Source organism: Canis lupus, chromosome 14, assembly GCF_011100685.1.
Source record: "Canis lupus familiaris isolate Mischka breed German Shepherd chromosome 14, alternate assembly UU_Cfam_GSD_1.0, whole genome shotgun sequence".
Taxonomy (NCBI): Eukaryota; Metazoa; Chordata; class Mammalia; order Carnivora; family Canidae; genus Canis; species Canis lupus.
This window is the reverse complement of record NC_049235.1, coordinates 55,793,892-55,818,755: the sequence shown is the minus strand read 5'-3', so window position 1 is coordinate 55,818,755 and position 24,864 is coordinate 55,793,892. Positions and strand designations below refer to the sequence as shown.

Below are 24,864 nucleotides of genomic sequence, written 5' to 3'. Positions count from 1 at the left end.
AATATTCATCCTCTTTGTATAAAGAAATTGGAGTGCATTGTAGAGATGATATATGTTGCTTCAGATCAGGGGAATGCAGTAAATTCCATCTTTTGAGGCTGTCCAGCAGGGTACAAACTGCTATAAACCAGGACTTCATAGAGTTAGTCAGTGTTCTCAGGGTGAAGAAAGATTAGAAGATATGAGTAAAAATATTGGAACTTACTGATTTCATAAAGAAGTAAACGGCACCTTTAAGAAACTAGAGTTGCCATTATGAAAAAGATGAGGAAAGAATGTGATATATTTTTCATATTTGGGAGATTATCAAATTGCCTCCCTGCACAGGGACAAACCCCAGAGATATGATTTGTAGGGCTGTATTTCTGCAGAACAGAAATCAAGTTCACTTGTTATCACTGCTCTGTCAGTTGCATTCACCATTGTCTAAGCTTCTAATCTGCAAAGGCAGAAGATAAAATGCTTACTGGAAAATTGTATTTAACAAAAAGCTGAGTGGAAATACTTACCTCTTCCTATGACTTCATTGAAATGCACAATCAGGCTACTGGGCCCAATCACTACATGCTGGACTGCCTGCACCAGCTCTGGATTTAGAGCACTGAGGTCAATGTGGACAGTATTTTGCAATAATGGACTGGATATATCAGAGTCCCCACTAGTAAGCATGGGGGACAGGTCCGTCAGAGGATATTGTACTTGTCTGCATGATCCATTCTGAGATGAATTAGGAAACTGGTCTGTAAGATAAAGCGACATTATTAGAAAACAACAGTGAAATCTCACTTAGTGGAGACTACAACACGTAGCACATTAAATTAATAAAGAAGTCTGGATTTTATAATTTGAGGAATGGTAGTTTTGTCATTAAAGTCAGACAGAGCCTGTTTTACAGAGGAATTGGTTTAATAATGATAAGTTGGGAAAAGATATTGGCTTACGTAGACAAGAGTTACAACAAAATGTTCATAAATTTTCTTTTAAATAAGCATTAACTTTGAAACATTGTTTACTCTCATTTCCTTAGACGTTTCTCTTTTCATATATAGCAAAAATCCATGCTTGAGGTTTATTTTTTAATATACTCTATATTCTTAAGGCTGGGAAGCAGCAAAAGTAGTTCGCTTTTGAGAGACTGGTGCTTATTAATGGAATTAATTAGTATTGCTCAACAGATTCCTGGCCAAGGAAAAATATAGTATAGTGAACTATGATATCTATATATATAATTAGAAATATATAATGGTTAAATTTTCAGAATTGAAGGCTTCTCACATTAGTGGTAAATTCTTCCCTGTGTGATGATGGCAGATTTAATGGGATCGCTGTTCAGAGAAGGTGAGAATTGGGGTAGTGTATCATTCCCACTGCTTAGTTGAGGGCATTTGGAAAGGGATCAGCATTCCTTCTAAGTTGATCTTTACAACCAAAGCTGTATAAGAGCCTCAGGCAAAGTTCTCTACTGCAAGGTGAAGCTTTTTCATAAGAAACTGTGGGGCTGAGGATAAATTTCTTAGCGAGAAACAGGGCAGAGAAGCCATCAGCTGCTTTGCCCTTTCCACTGGGAATCCAAACATGTGAAGGAGAGGGCATCATATCTGCAACTGATGTGAAGATAAACTAGGCAGGGTGTTGAATATATTAGTATATAATTTGTGAAGAGTGGAGAGGGTTTGGGAAGGTCCCTGTTGACACCAAAAGATCACCATAGCTTGTGTGCAAATGACTAGGAAAATTAGAACTGAGAGAGGGGCATAAAAAAGCTGATGGTACTCTGACTATTCCTGACCCCATTTAAGCATTTTGAGTATTTTCCATAGTGGACAGTTAGGTTATTATCAATTTGGCTAAAGCAGTCAATCTAACGGTGGTTCCATAAAAGCTTTGGGGGCCACCTCTGGTTACAATAACTAGCTGGAAATAAGACAGTGGCATCATTAGAGGAAGAATGCAGAACCTCGAGTGAGAGTACCTGGAATGTTGGATAGGCCAGGGAAGAAAGAAGCCTAGCTGGGTGCCTGGGTACTTTAATCCTAGAGTCAGGTTCTCCAAAACTTCCCCAGTGGAAGAAATGCAAATAAGCCTCTCTGAGCTCAGTTCCTGCACCTCCACTTCCCAAATCTTTGCACCTGGAGATCAGAGTTCTAAATTCTCAGGGGCGCAGAGACTGAGAGAAATCCTTGCTAAGACACAGGAGAAAAGTCCTCTGGCATAGAAATTCTACTGGCCTTGAGGCTAAGTTCAAACACGTGCCAAACCCCATTTAAACCACCAATGTGTGATTCTGTTGTAACACCACACAGAATTCTGCAAGAGAGACCGATGGGGAGGCCGTCTCCACCAGACGTAGAGAGAAAAGCTGTGTAGTTGTCTCTTCATTAGATGCTGGCTGCACATTCCCTCATTCTCCTCTCCCAATGACCTTCTTTTGTCTATTTTAGTTTTCCATGTCTTGAAGGTTCAGTTTCAATGAAGGAAAGGCAATGAAACTCAAGCCTTCATTGTGTAATGGGCACCAAGGAGGGCACTTGATGGGATGAGCACCGGGTGTTATATTCTATGTTGGCAAATTGAATTTAACTAAAATATATATATAAAAAAGAAACTCAAGCTTCTTAGCAATGATGAAAGAGGTTTGTTCAGTAACAAGGTTGAAGGAAGATTAAATAAACTTTAAAAAAAATTACTTGTGAATTAGAATGATCTCAGATTAGAGCTATTAAGTGTGAATATAAAATACTAATAGATGTAAATTCCAAAGCTATAAACTGAGTTTGATTTATTCATGTTGTTAAGGGCATGGATCTTCAAGGGCAAATGGAATCATGTGGGCCAAGACAATATTTATATGTATCTCTGCAGACTAATATAACCTTCCAAAAATATGAGGCAGTGAGGGTTGAAAAAGTTAAAATGTTAAGTGCCTCATTGCTCTTGTACTTGTTTTGATGAGCAATTTCTAGTTTTCCAGTACCCTCAACTATCTGTGACTCATTTTATTTGTCCAATGGTAAATATTCAACCAGGGAAGTGCTTGTACTTGACTCACGTCCTGGAACTTCTAAAGATAATGAAGCAGATACAATACAGACATTTTGCTTTTACCAGGAGATTTCAAATAAAACAATGTGAAATTCTCTGGTTAACCCGACCATTATTAGGCCTACTGTTTTGCAAAGCAGATGGTGCTAACCACTCCTTTTTAAATGGCATAATTGAAGGTTTTTATTGGAGAAGACTCAGAATATATTCAAGTCCTGGAATGTTGGTGGGTAAAAGGCTGTGTAGCTACAGCTCACTGAGAATCCTTTAAAAGAATACTAAAAGGTATAATTTAAATGCTTGAGGATTAACAGTTAAAAAAAATGTATCAGTGCCCACTTATATTTAAATAGATATAAATTTTGTATCTTAACTCTTCCTGGGTTGTTAAAGAGAGCTTCACAATTTCTTAGCATTGAACTCAGATGATAAAGACCTTACCTTTGCTCAAATGATTTTATTTTATTTATTTTATTTATTTTCAAATGATTTTAAAATTAACCTTTTTTTTGTGAGAAGAAAACTGAAAGACTTTAAAGATCTAATGTAATATACACATGAGTCCATTTAAAAATAAGAGCCATATAATTCTGCGTCAAGTTAAATTACTTCTTTGGCCAAAGAAGATAAAAATACTTCTTTTTTTTATTTTTATATAAATATGAAGGTGAAACCAAAAATAAACAACAATGCCACAACCCACTGAGGTATATGTATAGGTATTTCTTAGAATGATAAACTGAAATATACCTTCTGGAAAAGTAGCTCGGTAGTCTACAGATTCATTTGAAACCATTTCTGTAGTTGGGCTTACACTTCGGGCACTTACAAGCCTATCCAAATGAGGAGTGTGTACTCTTGCATCATAGCGAACTAATTCACTGCCCAGATCTTAAAACAGAGAGAGAGAAAGAGCTCGTTAAAGACTTGGCTATCATGGGTCCTCGTAGACCTTGACCCAGTGACCAGAACTCATGGGCTCGTGGATTGCACATAAGACAACACACACGAATCTACGGCAATTTTAAACTGTAATGACTGTATATTTGAGGCAGCTTCTTAAAGCAAATAGTAACAACAGCAAAAAAATGCACCTTTAATTTGCTTTTTCCTTTTCAGCCACAGGAAAAGTCCGAGTAATAATAAGACTATTGTTGATATTGAGATAACACCAGCAATCAATCCTGTGAAATTCTGATCTGGTTGAACTATTACTTTTCCAAGGACGGTTGAAGAAACTGCTTGCTTCCACTAAAAATGACAAATACAGAGAAGTCAGAATTTAGCCATGATAAATACAAAATATACTACCCAGGCTGAGTCACCCAAAGCGCTAGCTGATTACTAGTGTCCAAGAAGGGGCCATAAATGCCTTCAGTTGGTAAAATATTCCACAATTCCGCTTCAGTGTTCAAATAACTAGGGGCTACCGATCCCTAAAGTACTGATGTGATACTTGACTGTACTTGTAACCAGATAAAAAGATAAAAACCAGTTTTTCTTTTTCTTAAAACAAAACAAAACAAAACAAAAAACAGTTTCTCATCTTGAGGAACTTAACTGCAGAAAGAGACAAACACATAAGTAAGTGATAACACAATAGGAAATGTACCTTAGAACTATGAAGGATCGATAAGAAACAGACACCACAAGACATTCACTCTGCCTTAAAGGGTCAGGTAGGGGGCAGAGAGGATTTCCCCTAAGAGGTAAATAATCAGGTGGAATAATAAAGTTGCAAAATATTTTTGTTTAAGTTTTGAGATGTCAAAGAAATCTTTGAGGATCCTTCTGGATCATAACATGCTATGATTTTTTAGGATTCATGGTCCCTTTGAATTTCAAACTCTGTTATCATGATTCAGCCTTAAACTTTCTAATTTTTTTTTGTCCTTTCCCATTTTATAACTCTCCCCCCCCTCCCATTTTATAACTTTTTAGAAGACTTCAGGAACCCTTTAAAATTTACTCATTCTTAAACAAAATGTGGCATATCTGTACGATGGAATATGATTCAGCCTTAAAAAAGTAATGAAGTTCGGACACATACTAGCACATGGGTGAACCATGTAAACACAGTAAGTAAAATAAGCCACAGACTCACAAGGATAAATATTGTATGATTCCACTTATATGAAATATTTAGAATAACCAAGTTCATAAAGACAGAAAATAGATTAGAGGTTACCCAGGGCTGGGTAAGAAGAAGAGAGAGTATGACGGTATGGCTTAATGGTTCTAGGGTTTCTGTTTGGGGTGATGAAAAGGTTTTGGAATTAGATAGTGGTGATGGTTGCACAATATTGTGAATGTAATTAATGCCACTGAGTTGTATACTGAAAAATGGTTAAAATGGCAAATTTTATGATACGTGTATTTTGCCACTTTAAAAATTAATAGAAAAATACCCCAAACCACTGAACTGTATGTATACTTTAAATGTGTGAGTTGTATGGCGCAACATGAAAGAAGTTACTATACAATAGTTTAATTCCTATTTTACTTTGTCCATGCATTTGAGATTACTGTGGAGAGGAACAGTATGTTGGCTTTGGCCTCCTAGTGCTAAGAGGTAGGGGGAGGGCCCCTCTGGGATGTGCCCTTATCCCTCCTTAGAGTTATAATAAATTTTGGCCAAAGTGGGGCATGATGGAGAGGGAGTGTGGGTACAAAGGACTTTTGAGGTCCACCCTGTGAGGGTTGGGAAGGAGACAGTGCCATAAAAACTCACTCATTCTAAAATAACAACTAAGAATCAGGGCTGAGCTGATGAGCCAAAGCCAACACACAAATGAGCTTTAATGATTTATTTTAAGCCTGCAAAGTGACATAATTACACTGGCATTTATTTACATCATGAGAGAAATGCAGGAATCCCACCTCTATATTTAGCTCGTTGTTCAATTTCAGCAGGTCATTGGGGACCTTGCATAAAACGGCTTTAGAATCTGAGTAGATAGTCTCACAGCTCTTATTTCCAACTTTTAACACTTCGCCTTTAACTGCTTCAGGGTCAATATCATTTCCCTGAAAGAAAAAAAGAGGTTGTTAACACTTCACAGTTTTGCAGGAATGCCAACAATTGTGAAAGAACATAAATATACTGCAAACATAGGCCATGTTGTTTGCCAAGGCATAAGATCTTATGATACTCACTTTTATGGGAATTTGGATAGTTCCAAGAAAGCATGGCCATTTTGGGGGTACTGATTAGGATTCACAACATATAGCTCTTAATTTTTTTTAAAAGATTTTATTTATAAGTAAGCTCTACGCCCAATGTGGGGCTCAGCCTTACAACTCTAAGATCAAGAGTTGTACATTCTACTGACTGAGCTGGCCAGGTGCCCCTAAAGCTTTTACATCAAATTGGATTCTAGAGCAAAGGAGAGATTTTTGTTTTGTTTCACACCCTTCTGTCCAATGACCTCTTACCCATAATCATCTTATTAATGTCTTTAGGGAGTATTAATGGTTGGCAAAAACTTAGAGATTGAGTTGTTGGACTAACACTGTCTCATGCAGTGAGAACCTTGGCTTTACTTTTAGAATCACATTGAGAGCTTTACAAAAGCCTGGGTCCCATCTCCAGAGATTCTGAAATAATTGATCTATGTTAATATATTCCCTTTGTGTTTGAGTTGGGTAGTTTCTTTTCATCATTCCTGTACAGCTGAATCCTCTATATAAATTCATTTTTACAGAGATTCCTGTGGATGCCCTATGACCCTCATTGTGATTTGGGAGTATGATTACATTATTCTGAACACTAAGTTACATGAGGATTTTAAAAAAAATTATGCAACTTGACATATTTAGTTAACTGAAGTAATTATTAGGCATTTAAAAAATATCAAAATTTTGTTGAAGAAAGCAATAATTAGCTTTGGGAAAGAAGTAAAAACATTAGGTACAACGTCTCATATCAAGACTTAATGAGTACAGTTTTTCATTAAAAGTTAAAAGGAGAATATACCAAACATTTCTCTTATTTCTTATTTCTCTTATTTCTCTTAGGGACAAAGAGCAGCCAGTAATAACTACATACTGCTCCTTTGTTTTATGTGATTTTTAAGTACTTGGTAAACTGCTTTTATATACATTGTCTCATGTGGGTTTCAATAGATCGGTAGGTTGGAAATCATTCTGGGAGAAGTTAGAAGAAAATACTTCTAACATGAATCTGGAGTCAAAGAAAAAATGGATAGAGACAAACCCTATCTTTCCATTTTCTAGATACTTCTAGAGGCAGTATGTGTATGCTGTTGAACCAGGTCAGCCACACAGGGCAACTCAACATAAAAGCACATAAATCTAACAGGTCACTTTGGGGCTTCAAATGACAACTTGTTGGTTAGGTCTGAGGAGGGGTAAGGCACTCACTCACATATTGGAGGGAATTCAGGGAATGACAAAGAAAAGAGATTAAAGAGCTGCAGGGCTTGATTTATGAGGGATTGACTAAAATGTGTCTCGCTGGCTTAGATGATAACGAAGGCTGGGGGAAGGGAGGAGCATACCGCGTTTGCACTTCCACTACTCCTTTTAGACACAGGTCTCCTTGGATGTTGCATAAAGGCTTCTTTAAAACAAAAACAGAGCACTCAGCTAATATTGAACCCCTTTTCATTTGTGCCTAGTAAGGAACGTACAATAAATTGTGACATACAAGAAAGTACTATCAGCTTTATATGTGCAATTGTATGTGTAACTGTCTGAAATCCAAGATGTCACAAGAGTGATACTGGCTGTCCACTACTATACGCAGGGGGCCTGGGTCAGAAAAAAATAAAAATAGGTATAGGGTACTTTTTAAATTTTTTTGGTATAGGGTACTTTTTCTCATTTAAAAGACACGTATCAAAAAATAAAATAAAATAAAAGATACGTATTTTTATGGAGTTGTGGGGGAAAATGCATACGTCCAGAACTTTTTAAATTTACTTTTTATTATTTAATATTAACTATTACTAAATAGAAGAACATACAAATTGGCTGAGTTCTTCAGTCATTAAAATGGTAATATACTCTTTTAAATAAAGCAGCACAGAAAAAACTTTCCGGTCTTTAATCCCCTATACACATACAGCAATTCTGAATTATAATTATCTCATTTTATCTTGTAAAGAAAGCCCCCCTGAGGTAGGTATTATTGTCATTCCAGCTTTTACACATTGAGAACTAAGGTTCAAAAAGGAACTAAGTCATGAAGCAAATCAAATTCCATTTGATACAAAATCCACTTATCACCTACTGTGTGTTAGACACAATTCTAGTTACTGTGAATATGAAGATGAACAAGAATTTTTTCTTTTCACTGTAATGTTAAAATAAACATGTTTCTAAGGTGAAAACTAATTACTCCTAATGCGTTCTATTAGGATGTTCCTTATTCCTTTCATCTCCAACCCTGGCCAGGTGGGACACTGTGTTTCTATCCAGGATTCAGGCCTAGGGACCCATGTCTGAACTGGTCACAGAACATAGTATATGGGAGTGGCAGTATACCGGCAGATTTTGAAAAATAGCATTATAGCAGGAGGGATCGTTATGAGGTTTCATACATCCAGGTGGCCACAAGATTGAGTCTAGGAAAGCCACCTAAAGCAGTGAGGCGCAGATTGGTAGCAGGACCCAGAGAGGCAACTGTCCAGGGAGGCTGGCAAGTAGACAATCATCGAGTTGGTGGTGACAGGGTCAGGGACGGGGAGGTTTACACTTCATCCAGAGGATAGGAGTCCCTCAGTTTGGGACGAGGCAAAAGAACCTTCACAGAAGGCTTCAAAATTGAGTTCCACAGGATGTTAATACACATTTGCAGAGATTTCCTGGTCATTTGGGAAAAGCTACATGAACCAAAATTAAAATGGTTTCTTCATTGGCTAGTTGGGGCACTGTGAAACTGCTGCTTTTCCTGCCTCCTTTTTCCTGGTTTTAGCTGATTTCTCCAGACTGGACCTCTGAAGCATCTCTATGACCGTATACATCAATATGCTCCAAAATAACGTAAATCCCCAGGTCAGTGTCAGGCAGTCTTTGTTCCAGCATTACATACCGTTCTTCTCTACTTTCCATGAAATATGCTCATGTACAAAATGTCATATAATAAGATAATTAGGGGAAATATAGATTGCTCTACAAATACCTAAAAATTAATTTTGTTTAAAGAATTGCAAACGATCTCACCTAAAGAACTGTATAGATATCTATGTACCATATGATAGAAAAGTTTCTCTATTATGAAAGGTATTTTGGTATACATTAAATGAAAGTTGATATGAAAAGCATTATAATCTAGTGGAAAGATGAAGTTTGGAATCAAGAGACTTGAGTGTAAGTCCCAGTTCTGCTATTTGCTCTCTAGGAGGCCCAAGACAAATCACCTAAGTTTCCAAAACCTGTGTTTACTTATGTGTAAATGGGGATAATCATTACTGGACCTCTAAAAGTCAGAGGTCCATTTGAGTCTGAAATGAAATAATATACATCAAAGTACTATCTTAACTAATCTTCCACAAAAATGTGAGGTGCTTTTGACATAAACATTGGGTCTTGGCGTGTCTTCCAAAGGAGGCGTCTACTTTTGATGACCATTGTCCACAGCTGGTCCTGGCTGACATGAAGCCTTGGCCATAAACTCCTCCTGCATTGATGGGATTTCTGGTTCATTTTGAGGAGGGATTGATCCTTGGTCTCTTTTACAATCTACTGATCCAAACTTGGCTGACCCTCTTGGTCATGGTGTACCGCTGACTGAGGCAATTCTCACAACTAGGGCTGGAGACTATCACAATCTCTTTTTAGCCAAGGAATTCTTGTATGCATGGCTGCTTGAGGAACATGAACTCTCCCTGGCAATAAGGAGCAAATCTCTCTCCATAGCTTTTACCAATGGAATACAAACCTACTTCACATTCATGTTTTGAATGGTAATTGGACAAGCACAAAATGAAATAAAATGGCATCCTTTCTTTTGATAAAAACGGTTCACTGCATGTCTAGAAGAGGCCTTTTCTTTCTTTTCTTTTCTCATGCTTTGCTCTCCTTTGTTTCTGTCCCAAGAGAGGCAGAGGTTTTAATGTGATCAACTTTAGACACTAATAAAGGGTTAAACAGCTGTCACAGATCTTCTCTTACACTTTAGATTTCCTCTTATATAAAAGGAAAATGGACCATGGGAGAAGATGGGATGATGATACCAAAATAATCCCTCTAAACCATCCCTTTTCTCACCAAACTGCAACTCTGTGACATGACAGATGTTATATACTTGTTAGAGAAAAGAGTCATTCTGTATGTAAGGAAAAAAAGAGTGTTCTGTGTCTATTTCCAGAGACCCCTTGGACCAAGGTGGGAATAGCACTGAAAGACTGAGGATGATGTCAAATCGTGTTTTTCTAGGACACTGAATTTTGTAGGACATTGAATAATGGGTATTTAATTTAAAGAAAAATAAGTTTTCTCTTCCATATAAGACTGTGCTTGGAAGGTTAGATAAAGAACCACTTATTTCTAATCCTTCCATCAGAGATAGAGGAACAGAAAAGTAAGTTTATTTGGGCGTAAAAATATTTGCAAATAAACCTTTGTTTTCATCAAGAAAACCAAATGGAATCTTTCAAATGGCAAACACAGTAATTGTTGAAAGCAAAAGGTCACACTAGATTAGTTTTATTGAAAAAAAAAAGAAGTGATAAAAGCTCTTTCTCCTTTTCTAAAACTAATTAAAGAAGCAGATGAAAGAACTTTGCTGTGGTAAACATGCTGTTCACTGAAGCAGGCTTCCATTTAATTTCATGCTGGGCTTGCTTAATTATTGTACAAAACACAATTCGAGGTTAGTAAACTTATATGAGTATGAACGTGTGCATGAATTTGGCTGTAGATAAAATCTTGTTGAAAAAGCAGAAAAATTTCAGTAGAAATGTATTATTACTTGGATGGAGACGATCTACAGAAACTTATATCTACACAAGGACTATCCTATTACTTCGTGTTTGTTCCTATTTGCATTCAGGCTATCTTGCAGGAGAAAAATTCTGAATGTCTAAAACAACATGTCGAAAGAGAAGTATTTTGCTGTTTCTAGTGACTGGGGCTATCAATAAAGTCTTGACCATTTTGCCGTTTTATTACTACTTGAAGTGAAAATGACTGAAGGGACATAAGAGAGCTGTTCTCTAGTCTTTGTTTTGCCGCTTGTCAAACCACTTAGCCTCTCTGGGTTTTAGTGTTCTTTGTTTGCAACAGGCTGGGTTAGAAAAGATAATTTGTTATTCTCCAATTAAATTACATTTGGAGGCTAATATATTCCTACGGTAGAGGAAATCCAGCTCCATTTAGAAATCAGCTTAGAGATGACCTTTCCCAGGTACAAAATTCCAAGTATTGCAAGGAAGTACACAACTACAGTTGATGCATTTACTTTCATGTTATAGTGAGCACATTTAAGGTGTCCAGAGAAATGTATAACATCAGCAGGATAATGCATTACAGGCAGCTTATTTAATAGATTGTGTCCCACATTTGCTACTTTTTAATACACACACAAGAAGGAATTTTTAAATGCTTCATTAAAAAGCAATCCATGATTATACTTAACTTTTAGTCTTCTGCCAAAAAGATTTGTTTTTCAGAGCTTAGATACTTGCTGATGTAGTATAAGATAATGACCCAGTACAACAATTCTATTCATACAGCTATGAAGTCAATTAAGTTCAAGTTGATGATTTAAGAGAGCATTTTTAAGCATTTCTTACCTTAATTTCCAGTACATTTTCATTGCCTATTGAGATCATCACTGGCTTTTCAAAAGGCTTAAACACAGGATTATGTACATAAATGAGATCAAAGTATTTGGAATGGATCCCATCTAACATGAAAAAGGCTTTGGTTTTCAGAGGGAGTTGCAGATTCAGCTGTTGCAGTGAAGGAGTCGTACAACAGATTATCTCTGAATTAGAGCGATGTTGACATGCCTATAGTAAGACACAATTATTCACTGTAGACAGAATATAGCTTGACAACATCCATAGCAGCTACTACGTTTCACTGTTTTAGACAATTAAAATATATAACTTTTGAAAAAATCTGCATTTAATTTCCTAATGTTGAAGGATACATTTCTGGAAATATGATAGATGTAAAATCCTCGAAACAACACAGTCTTTAAAGGAACACAGAGCTTCATTAGTCTGGGATAAACCATACTGATCTAGTTGAAGCTGGCTCTCTCTCGCTCTGTTACTTTTATTTTCCTTAAGATGACAGGACAGTCACCTGGAGGGACTGCCTCCTTGTTTATGAAACACCAATGTCAGAGTGAGAGCTGGACTTTGTGTGTTACAAGTCCTTGATTCACATCTTACTTTTAAAATAAGTTGTAAGAATCAGGGCAAAGCCCTTAATAGGAGACTCAGTGCCCTCAAATAAGAATTAAGATTAAAATGTTATTCACAGTGTGTGATGCTACATGGTAAGTGCTAATGCCAACAAGTGAGCACCATACCGATGACATTATAATTAGCTACGCAGTCAGGTCATTTTATTAGTGTGTTTTAAACTATGAATTTCTGAGTGCCAGGTTCTGTGCAAAATACTTTATAGGCTGATCTCATTTCATCCTCACAACAGTCCTAACAGATAGGTGCTACGATTACCCACATTTTATAGATGAAGAAACTCAGCTTTTTGAGCTAATGTCATTAGTCCAGGTCACACAACTCTGAATGGCAGTGTAGGGAACATAAATCCTAGGTCATTGGCTTAAGTTCACTGCCTGCACTTCCATGCTCTGTGGCTTCTTGCTCACTCTATATTCTCTATCGGTAGATCTTTTCCTAAGCTATTTTACAAAGGCTCTGCTATTATTATTTCATGCGCTTTCATCTCTCATTTCAAATCTTCCCCTTTGGAATTCTGATTTATGGAAGTTTGGAAAATGTGGTTTCCTCTTGATTGTGCTTAGACTAAACCAGCTACACAAAGTGGCACATTTGAGGTTAAATGGTTGCATTTTTTCCCCCAAGGAAAAGACAAACAAGCAACAACATCCTTAGATTTCCTTTTCTTTGACAAGTAGAGTTGGAGATAAAACAATTACTTATGCCCACAATAGAAAAAGGACTCAGGATATACATAAAAAGCACAAGCAAAATTGGGTATTTGATATTTTCTTCTAAAAATAATTTTAAAAAATTACCCTACATTTAAAAATGCATGCTATAAGCAGATAAAGAACACAGATACATAGATATAATAGAAACAAAATATTAGTTTTATACCAAATTCATATTATAATGCCAAAAGCATCATCTTGAAAAATGGAAATGAACAGTTTTACTGCCAGTACAATAATTCTCTATTAACAATAAGGAATTTGAAAACTATACAATGAATTGCTGGCTTCTGGGGCATAATGTGTATTAATTAATTTTGTTAAGATGGTAATTTTTTATTTTATTTTTAGTATTTTTATTTTAAAAGATTAGAGTTTGCTGGACATAAAATTTATTGTGGCTGGATCAGTGTATCGAAATCAGGCCTGGCCAAGAATTTTCATTTGTTAAATAATAAATGGGTTCAATTTATCATGGTCAGCTTCAAATTCTATAAGCACCAAGGAACGTAGAAGGAACACACATTTCTTTATGAGGTAGTTCTCACAAATAATAGTCAAATATAATTCTCCCTTCTTGTCCAATTCTAATGTATATTCCTATTGTGATAATCCGTTTCTGGCTAAAACAAGAGAAGTTTACATTTCCAGACATGTAGAGATAAGATTTTTATCTTCTATCATTGTTTGAACCTACCTTGGGTTATGGAACTCTTATGCCTCACATCTACGAGGTTTTTAAGTAAATGTTTGATTACAAATGAATGAATAAAGCCAAAAGATGTTCTACATGTCATCAGAATGCTGGTGAAGGGGAAGGAAACTTAGCTATTTTTTTTTTTAATAACCCAGGTTCAGTGTGAATTAGATAAACTAATAATTTCTCAGATTTCCAAAGTGTCAAATGCCAACACCAGAAAGGGTATTCTTATTTGGTTAACGAAAAATTGTTCTGTTTGGCTGCAGAGAAGTGATGTTCTTTAAATTAATAGCAGTGGTATTCTAACTTTATTTGTGGCCATGTGTGGGGATTGGTTTTAAAGCTCTCTACTTCATACGGTGACTCCCAGGAGTACAATCTCTCAGGAATATGATAAAAATCTAATAATACACTTTAGAGGTGATGCAATGTGGCTGATTGAGAAGGTCAAGAAAAATCTCATTGGAGATGACCTTATTGTTTGGTGATTTGGCTTGACATTTCTAGCCCCAAATTGGTTTTTGTAATTAAAGAACACTGTGGCTTTAGTCTTCAAGAAATATTGGATGGAGAATCTAAAAGAAAGTGCTGTAATTCAATCTATCACCTGTCCAATCAAGACCTTGCTTGAGAGGGGGCACTTACAACTTTTATTTTTAGTTGAGTGCACACAAGTCCAACTAGATTATAGTATTTTATATTAGAGAAAAACATCAACAAAAATATGAAATCCTTGTAAATAACGCCAACATTCCTAAAGCCTAATCTAAAACTATCATTTTAATGTGATCTATATAAATTGTTAGACCATAAAATAGGTCAATCACTTTTGAGGAGGTATTCAGTTAAATTTTGATTGACCTTGCAAATAAAAGAAGGGAAGATGGAGAAATACCAAGTAACATACACTCTAGGACATCAGTCTTCTAATGCTCTTTCTCATTACTTGATAACATGCTAACAAAGGGAGAAGAACAGTAGCAACAGCGTTCTTACAGCGGGATGTAAGAACATACGTGTACCTGCCACTTAGAAAGACAAGGATTCTGCTGGAGGATTAGAGTAAAAGGGTAATATTCTTTGGTGCATTAAAAAAGGGATTCTGTGGACTGAATGTTTGTGCCCCTCCTCACATCACATGTTGTCATCCCAATCCTCAGCAGGATGGTATTTGGAGATGGGGCCTTGGGAAGGTAATTAGGTCATGAGAGTGGAGTTCTTATGAAGGAGTTAGTGCCGTTATAAAAAGAGAAATAAGGGGTGCCTGGGTGACCCAGTCAGTTAAGCATCTGACTTTGGCTCAGGTCATGATCTCAGGTTCTGGCTCAGGTCATGATCTCAGGTTCTGGCTCAGGTCATGATCTCAGGGTTCTGGGATCGAGTGGGTTCTCCCCACTCAGCAGGGATCCCCCTCTGCCCCCTCTCTCTCCTTCTCCACTCCCTTCTGTCTCTCCCCCCTGTCCCTTCCCCTCCCCCTGCATGTGTGCACACGCTCTCTCTCAAATAGATAAATAAAGAAATCTCAAAAAAAAAAAAAAAGAGAGAGAGAGAGAGAGAGACACACACACACACACACAAGAGAGCTTGCTTCCTCTTTCTCTCTATGCCATGTGAGGATAAAATGAGAAGGTGGTCTTCTGCAAATTAGAAACAGTGCCCTCACCAGATGCTTGGATTTGCTAGTACCTTAATCTTAAACTTAATCAGACTTTAGAAGTAGGAGAAATAAATGTTTGTTGCTTAAGCCACCCAGTCTATGGTATTTTTGTTATAACATCCTGAACTAAGATAGGGAATGATGTAGTTTCTACCTGTGTTGACTATCTTTAAAAACACTACCTCAAGTTGATAATCATTTGTGTCTAACATTTTGTGTGTGTGCGTGTATGTGCATTTTATAATGTTATAACGTTAACCTGAGACAAGAGAATTTTAGTTGCTGTATAAAATAGACTATTTGACCTGTGCTGCAAGGAAGGTAACTAGCAAAATTAAAAGCAAAACTCAGAGACACTTGGGTGGCTCAGCGGTTAAGTGTCTGCTTTCAGCCCAGGGCATGGTCCTGGAGTCCTGGGATCGAGTCCCACATCAGGCTCCCCGCATGGAGCCTCCCTCTGCCTGTGTGTCTGCCTTTCTCTCTTTTTCTCACTCTCTGTGTCTCATGAATAAATAAATAAAATATTTAAAATAAAATAAAAGCAAAACACAAATGTCCTATGTATCCTGAAAGCCAGGGGTAAAGGCAGAGATGAAGTGTTTTAAGTACAACCATCTCTCAAAGACTTACCACTGTAAAGTTCCTTCTTGTTTCATGGACATCTATTACCATCCTCAGGACACTCACTGAATTCAGGTTTTTTCCAACAGCTGTTATTGTGCTCCCACCACTGGCAAAATAAAACAGAAAAATAGCAATATTGAGAGGTCCTTTCTCTACCATGTATTTTAAGAAAGAAGTTAAGTTACATCACATGTCATGACTACAGTTTATAGTCACAGCCAAAGTCAAATGGAAGTTCAATGGTCACTCTTCTTTGGAAACAACTTATTGAAACTGAAAATATTTTTAAAAATTCCTATTTCATAAGTTGAAGAAATGTATTTTTCTTTTTATTCACAAAGTATGCAAAAGAATTTTTTTTAACTTTTAAAAATAAATCCAAGAAAAATGAACTTAGACAGGATTAATGGAAACAGGCAGACTGAACTGGGCCCAATGAGATACTGACTCAAAAGGAGTCTCGTATAAGGAAAAGCTGTGTCTAAAGCAGGCGGAGCAAAAATACACTGAAGAATAGAGGGAAAAAGGTAATTTCACTTTTGGGCACTCAAGTTAGTACAGAATTGACGTTTACACAATGTACGTGAATAAATACTATGGTGCCACATTTAACTGTTGCACTGAAATCCATTTAAACTGTAATAGAGTAGGATAAAATGTTTCTTGGCATGAACCTAGCAATGATAAAGTCAAATCGTACTCAGAACCTGAATGTAGTTTTCACTCCTGAATTAGAAAGGCAGCCTTTAAAAGAAATGGAACAGCATCAAAGCTAGAGATAAAACTGCAATTCCTCTGGACTATTTGACAGACAAATCATTCTTATGTTCATTATTTTTTTTTTAGATTTTATTTATTTATTCATGAGAGACACACACAGAGAGAGAGAGAGAGAGAGAGAGAGAGAGAGAGAGAGAGAGGCAGAGGGAGAAGCAGGCTCCATGCAGGAAGCCTGATATGGGACTCGATCCGGGGACCTCAGGATCAGGCCCTGGTGAAGGCGGTGCTAAACCGCTGAGCCACCCAGGCTGCCCTGTTCATTATTTTTTTATACCCATCAGAAGATTATACTTACCTAATAAAAGATTTCGTTGGATGAATTGCATAGACAATGGGGTCTTCCTGGTAACTGAAGCTGTTCATCTCTCGGTTGGCTAGGTCAATTTTCAATTTAATAGGAAACTCAGTTGCAGTGGCTTGAGCTGGGGTATAACATTCGAGAATACTATCTGACACACTGAAAAAAAATTAAGAAAACTGACCTTAGCTATTAGATACATATTTTAGAATTACATGCATAAATCAAAAGTATATCACTCATTGGCTCCTAAATGAGAATTTCCAGATGTGTCTAGAAAAAAGCTTTCTAATGTGGCCTATTTACATTTGACTGGATCCCAAACCTAGCCTTGTTGTAGAGAATCCGTCAAAGACCTCAAAACATTTGGGATTTTAAGTAATTTTTAAAGTATCTTTTTGGTACTTGATTAAACTGAGCTCTTTCACCTCTAAGGATCAAACATAACTTCCCTCTAAACCCAATCTCCCCCATCTTTCTCACCTCCCTAAAGTGATTTAGGGAATTGCAAATCTTGATGGGAATGTTTAATTTATTGTCAATCACCAGAATCTCACGGCTCACAGCATAGTCAGGATCCTAACATGTAACACTAGAGAAGGTAGATGGAAAGATGAAATTTAAAAAGTGAAATTAATAAGCATAAGGGAAGGGTAGAAAAATCAGCAAAAGGGTAGATGGATATGGGAAGAAGGAAGTTTTGTCAGTAGAGGAGTAAATACTATACAACTTGATTTTCCTCCACAAAAAAAAAAAAAGAACAATCTTTTCTTGATTTGTTACGTATAGAAACTAATTCTACTTGACTGATGCAACAAAAAATAAATATACAACACCTTTTTAAAGTACATGTTTTTCCACCCATTGAAATGTGTCTAGAATTCCCACTGTTGAGGTATTTTCCAGTTAAAGTGAGCAAGGTGCCACCATTCTTGGGACCATAACTTGGAGAAATACTTGTTATAATAGGATCCTGAATAGGAAATAAGCACAAAACAAAACAAAGTAACTTGTTAATTTTATGACTCTAAATAGATTAAGTAACAAATATCCTAGTTCTTGAGAACATAGTGCTTAGACTTACCACATACGAAAATGTACTATATTGTGCTGTCCCTCGACCATTTGAAATAATTATGGATATATTGAAATGCTCGTTCACTGCAGGGCCAACTGTGCATTTCAGCCTGAAAAAAACCCCAAAGTTTAATATATTGCAAATCCAAAGGAATTTTCTAGTTTGGCTGTTTCATGTGAAGGAACATTAACTGTAAATTGTGAGCTGGCTACTCTGAATAGCAAACAGGGTTTTGTGGTATTAGGGCTAAAAATCGTATATTTCCACTTCTGTACTATTACACTTCACACAGACAACATGGAACTGTTAAACATCATCAGTGTGGACCTCACCAATTGAAAAATTTATAATAATCTGGGTCTAAGCCTCTAAAACTGTAGGCATAATGCTTGGTGTACTTAAGATAAAGAAATAATTCAGCACCATGTGAAATACTGGGCTAATTATAAATAAACCAAATCTCTTCATTAAAATATGTCAACAGGTACATTTCTGTGGTTACACATGTCACATGTTTATTTACATTACTTTAAAAATCATGAAATTGTGACAGACTTTCCATAGAATTATTTTTGAATATTAATTCAAAATCTTACAGTCCTGAAAAAGTATAAATATGATTTGTTTTTATTTATTTATTTATTTATTTATTTATTTATTTATTTATTTATTTATTTATAAAGATTTTATTTATTTATTCATGAGAGACACAGAGAGAGAGAGAGAGAGAGAGAGGCAGAGACACAAGCAGGCTTCATGCAGGGAGCCCGATGCGGGATTTGATCCTGGGCCTCCAGGGTCACACCCTGGGCTGAAGGCAGACGCTCAACCACTGAGCCACCCAGGCATCCCTGATTTGTTTTTTATTAAGCAACTTTTTAAAGAAGAGAATGAATTATGTTTTACTTTTACAGGCTCTAACACATAAAGCAGGGAGTAAGAACTAACAAGGGAGATTTCTAGAAAGAACTTGTTTTTCCATTAGCCAAACAAGTACGACATTAATAGATGTTATGGTCTCTAGACCTCTGCGTGATCCCAGAAAGAATTCTACAAGGTATAAAATAACCACATGATAGGAGTTTTATAGCCATAAAACTTGAAATGTTTGGTTGTTATTACTACACGATAACTAAAAGTTTCTGGATTCCTCGTTCATTATGGGATTTACATTGATAGAAGGTAAACGTAGAAAATGGCAGAACAAGCATGTGTCTTGGATCAGGAGAGTTGAGTCTGAAGGCCTCTCGAGCTCTCACCCTCTGGATTGCCTCTGCTAAACCAGGCTCCACTTCTCTGAACTTCAGACACGACCTTTGTAAAATCAGTATGGTGTTGCTCTCTCCTGGGATGAGTGGCTATATGAGATAAACCGCTGAGCCACCAGGGCTGCCCTGTTCACTGATTTTTATAGAAAAAACCATTGGAGACTATATTTGAAGATTTTGAAGTTGGAGCAACTCTAACAAATGCTGTTCTTTCAAACCTACCCAAACAATTTCTGAAGAAATGTTACAAAAATGGTTGAAAAACTCCCAGATGCTGGATTCTTCTTTTCTTTACCTCGGCAATGTCATCTTTCTCCTTTTTAAATCCCGGTGTGTAAGTAAGTAGGTTTAAAAACAAAACAGTTGGGCCGCCTGAGTGGCTCAGCAGTTTAGCACCTGCCTTCGGCCCAGGGCGTGATCCTGGGGTCCCAGGATCGAGTCCCACGTCGGGCCCCCTGCATGGGGCCTGCTTTCCCCTCTGCCTGTGTCTCTGCCTCTCTCTCTGAATAAATAAATAAAATCTTTAAAAAATAAAATAAAAAAATAAAAACAAAACAGTTTCTGGGCGCTTGGGTGGCTCAGTCAGTTAAGCGTCTGCCTTTGGGTCAGGTCATGATCCCAGGGTTCTGGGATCGAGTCCCGCAAAAAGCTCCCCACTCAGCAGGGAGCCTGCTTCTCCCTCTCCCAATCCTACTCCTCCTGCTTGTGCTCTTTATCTCCCTGTCAAATAAATAAATAAGATCTGAAAAAAAAAAAAAAAACCCACACAAACAAAATGCAAAACAGTTCCACAAAGGATGTTTAGAGGACCAAGACTTACTAATTCAAGACATGGAGATTTGGGACAGTCTTTACAAGCATTCATTCTAAAACAGAACCTGTTTTCCAACCACATTCCAGCAAAACATTTTAAGATCCTTACATATTTGTTGTGCTCTCACTTAAGGTCAAGGTGCAGCTCTCATTTCCAAGGAAAACTTTGGTTTTCTTTAAATCAAATTTATTATTCCTCCTGAATCCGAAGTCCCAGCCACATACAGTCAGCACTGTCCCTCCTTCCAGGGGTGCACTAGTTGGGAAAACCTACAAGGACAATCAAAAAGTTTAAGAAGAAGTCAAGACATTATCTTTCGTTTGTGTGCGAAACAAACAAAACATGCATCCACAGTCTGACATTTTTCTTTCACTGTCTTAAAAAATGGAATTTTCACTGCAGGAAAAAAAAGGTCACAAATTTCACAGAATCTGGAACAAATATTAAAACTAAGATGCTAGGGACACCTGGGTAGCTCAGCGGTTGAGTGTCTGCCTTCGGCTCAGGGCGTGATCCTGGCATCTGGGATGGAGTCCCACGTCGGGCTCCTTGCATGGAGCCTGCTTCTTCCTCTGCCTGTGTCTCTCTCTCTCTCTCATTGTCTCTCATGAATAAATAAATAAAATCTTAAAAAAAAAAAAACTAAGATGCTAAAAAAAAAATTGAAATCTCGGGGAGCCTGGAGGCTCAGTCGGGTAAGTGTCTGCCTTTGGCTCAAGTCATGATCTCAGGGTCCTGGAATGGAGCCCCACACGGGGCTCCTTGCTCAGCGGGAAGCCTGCTTCTCCCTCTCCCTCTGCCCCTCCTTCCACTCATGCTCTCCCTCTCTCTCTCTCTGTGTCAAATAAATAAATAAAATCTTAAAAAAAAAAAAAGAAAAGAAAAAAGACTAAATGCTGCTGAAATAAGTTGTTTTCAGGAGATCCAGAGATGGAACAGAGAGCAGATTCAGCCCGGGTGGAAATGGAGGGCCTTCTTGGGCCAGTCTGAAGTGAATTCATCTGGTAATCTTCTAGGGTGGAGCAGACACAGTTTGGGCCCAGACTTTTACATTCTTGTAACTTTCATTATAACTCCTCCATGGGCCTCCAGATCAAACTCTGACCAAAACCTTTCCTGGGCCCTAGGAGTCAAGCACCCATATGTGTCTCGCTTTGTGCACCAGCTGGGTGCTTGCTACTGCCTTGTGCTGAGGTATTGCCCACCCAGAGAAAAACAAAGTCACACAGTAAAAATACCTCTGGTATCCAGTGTCTTCACAGCTGCATTCAGCAGCCATCATGATGCTCAACACAGAGACGGTATTCAATATGTATCTACCATTCATTCATTCATTATTCATTATAAATCATCTTCCATGTGCTACGCATTAACAAATGAATGAATGAATCTATTTTTTATACTTGTTAATTCATATTTATTACTGATTTGGTATTTTCCTTTTTTTCTTTAAATCTGCTCACCATTTGATATATATCAGCTGGCTGGCTGACACACTCAGCTTTTAAAAAATGATGTAATTTTAAATAAATACATGCAGTGTATTATTTCTATTAGAAGTAGATATTAAAAAAAAATACAGAGAGCCCCCAATGTAGCAATGTTTCTAATTATGTCTCTTGGCATTATTTTACATCTCATTGCTAGGACTGATTTTTTTTTTCTCCCCCATGTTCAATGTTAAATAAATAGGTTCATTTTCCTATTGCAGGTTTACTTTGGGTGTGTTGAAAGTAAGATCTGAGCTCATTAATAAAATTTTGGCCAGTGCGACACAAGATAGCAAAAGGTGCTTATGAAAGTCTATAAGACGACTGATCTTAGGCTAAACCTATTAAAACAAAACAAATTTCCAAGTTAAAAATAAGCTTCTCCTCAGCAGCTTTGTCACAATTGAGAAAGGAAATGCTCTTTTTTTGGGGGGGGGGGGACATATTGTAAATTGTGCTGTAAAGTACAATGGTGGGAAAACAGCAGCACCATAGAGGCAACTTGAAAATCAGTAAAGGTGTTTGCTAAAGGCCAAGTAGCAAAAGCCTAAAAGTGATTCCTTCACATTTTAGAAGGGCTTTTAGCAAAATTCAAATTTGGAAACATTCCCATCCATCCCAAGTAAAGAATTCCAAACCAAAGTCTTAAACTTACCCTTGCTACCAGATTCCCTTAAAGTCTTGGCTTTACCCATAAAATCACACACCTGTGCCCTTCACAAACATCTACTTGTCCAAGTCTAGGCAAATGAGAAATGTCAGAAATCCAGTAGGAGAGGGCGAGGCATCTAAGCCTCTTGGACTGTCTTCAGCCTGAGGCGGCCACATAGCTGCCTTTCCCTTGCTTAAGGAGGAGGTTCCCCCATAGAAAACAGCTGCCTAAGGCTGATGTTGGCCTGACCCTGCCGCTTAGATCCCTCCCTCCTTTCTATATAAAAATTGAAGTGTGTCACTCTACATACATCATTACTTCCTATATTCTATATATATTCCTATATAATATATATATCCCTATATAATGGATTGGGTGATAATTTGAGAAAAGATGTTGAGAGTTGTTCAGCTGCTATGCTGGGGACAGAAATGGAGGTTCTAAAACCTTTGCTGGTCAGTTGGTCAGGATTCCAAAGGCCAGCTGAGCTTAGCTATCCTCCCTGGGCTGCGATATTAGAGCAGGGCATCGGGAACGTTTCCCTCTTAGCTTATGGGGTAATGTTCACTCTTCCAGGGGAAAAGGAAGGAAGCGGTCTTGGACAACACACCCTGGGATAGAACCAACAATGAGCTGGCACTCTGAGCTATCCTGAAGGGCAGGGAAACTCTGTGGGAAGGAAATGAGCGTCCAGCATAAAGCCACAGATGCTAGGTCTCCCACCTGTCTGGACAGGGGAGTAACAGCCACAAAAGCAGCTCTCACCCTTTCAGAGGGGAGAATGGTATAAACGATCACACTTTCAAAATCCACCAAGATAATACATGAGAACGCTAAAACAACAATACCCCCTCCCCCATGGAAAATGAATTCCCTCTTCATTTGAATGAAGAATTCGCCTCTTCAGTAGTTAAAAAATCACAAATATATTGGTGGTCGTGTTATTGGTGGTAGCCTGAATGACCCCGCCCCCACTCCCGCTGCCCCATGAGATATCATTGTTGCTTCTTATCTGCATCTTCCAATCAATTAATAAGCCATTTTATTGTCTCACTGGGCCTGAATTCAATCCGACAAGATATGACAATTTTATCTTAATAAATTCAGAACTCATTGGAAAGTGCTCTTCCTTTTCTGAAGCATTTCTCGTTGCTCTTTAAGTATGAGATCAGATAACATGTTTGAAACAAAATAATGGGCTTGCAATCCTGAAATCTCTCTCATGTGGAATTGCAAAGAATTTCAGCCACTGAACATCATGTACCTTGAAAAGCAGGTTAACTCACATTTACTGGAAAGTAAAACTATACACTAGTTGGGTTTTGTGCCTACAGTGTTTAAGACAGATAAGAAATAGATGAATAATCTGTCTTATTTTTTGCAGTAAGAATGCTAAATGTCACGGTCTAGTGCAGCATGAAATCGTCCTAACAACTATGAACCGAAAGGGATTTATGGACTCAGCTGCACTACTTTCCTCCAAACCGTACAGCCCAAGCCTCACTGACTTGTGCACGATGCGACGCAACCTTTTAAAATCACCAACTACACAAAGTTGGGAGTTAGGAAAGGTGATGGCAGAGGGAGATTTAAAGACTGTGAGAGAGTGTCTGGTTCCAGAAAATCCTAAAATATTTAATTGTCTTAAAAAAACCATTTTAGTGGTTTTCATGACTAATAGAAGGAAGTACATCGGTCAAATTTAACGTTCCTTTCGTACAGGCTCTCAACTGCTCTGTATTTAAAACACCAGTTTGGCTATTCTTGAAACTGTTGTGACTCCGTTGCATGTACACACACGCACACAACCTCCCCCCCACCCCCATATACTCTCTCCATATCTCTTTCGCGGAATTGCTGAGTTCAGATTTCTCGTGTCTCAAATTGCCAAGGCTGTATGTTTAAACAAGTATAAAATTGCACGTGGTTTAAAAATATACTAAATTTTTTTTAAAAAGGTACATAATATACCACAGTATAGATTTGAATCTGTTTTCTTACTATCTCCTAGTTTATTCCCTGGCCCATCAAGCTAAGTCTTTATAACTGTGTTTCACCTAACAGAAAATGATTTGGTTTAAAATCCAGTCACCCTGCACAAATCTTGCCCCAAACCGTAACTAAACGAAAACAGCCATGCGCTTGGGGGAGGCGGGGTGGTGATTCTTGTTCTGACTTGCACGCTTTGTTTACTTGGGCTTGAACCAGGCGACCGAGACCTTTAACTTGAGTCTTTCACAAGAATCATTTACTAAAGTCCAACTGTTCTATATGTGGGCAGGGAAAATACATACTGGGTCCTCATGAGGGAATTATTTTCAAGAACAAATGTATTTGGATCGAG

The 24,864-nt window shown here is 37.6% G+C and overlaps 1 protein-coding gene and 1 long non-coding RNA gene across 2 annotated transcripts in view; one reads left to right on the top strand and one right to left on the bottom strand.

Moving 5' to 3' along the window:
• Positions 1-24,864, bottom strand: part of MET (MET proto-oncogene, receptor tyrosine kinase) — an 83,468-nt gene that overhangs the window by 20,482 nt on the left and 38,122 nt on the right. Inside the window, exons 5-14 of the mRNA NM_001002963.1 lie at positions 20,487-20,647; positions 18,303-18,405; positions 18,055-18,191; positions 17,216-17,377; positions 16,147-16,246; positions 11,802-12,020; positions 5,923-6,069; positions 4,137-4,293; positions 3,793-3,933; positions 510-740 (exon numbers count right to left, since the gene is read on the bottom strand). Of these exons, the coding sequence (NP_001002963.1) occupies positions 510-740; positions 3,793-3,933; positions 4,137-4,293; positions 5,923-6,069; positions 11,802-12,020; positions 16,147-16,246; positions 17,216-17,377; positions 18,055-18,191; positions 18,303-18,405; positions 20,487-20,647 (1,558 nt within the window). The remainder of the gene's footprint in view (positions 1-509; positions 741-3,792; positions 3,934-4,136; positions 4,294-5,922; positions 6,070-11,801; positions 12,021-16,146; positions 16,247-17,215; positions 17,378-18,054; positions 18,192-18,302; positions 18,406-20,486; positions 20,648-24,864) is intronic.
• Positions 1-24,864, top strand: part of LOC111098848 — a 53,922-nt gene that overhangs the window by 26,068 nt on the left and 2,990 nt on the right. The gene's annotated exons all lie outside the window — the stretch shown is intronic.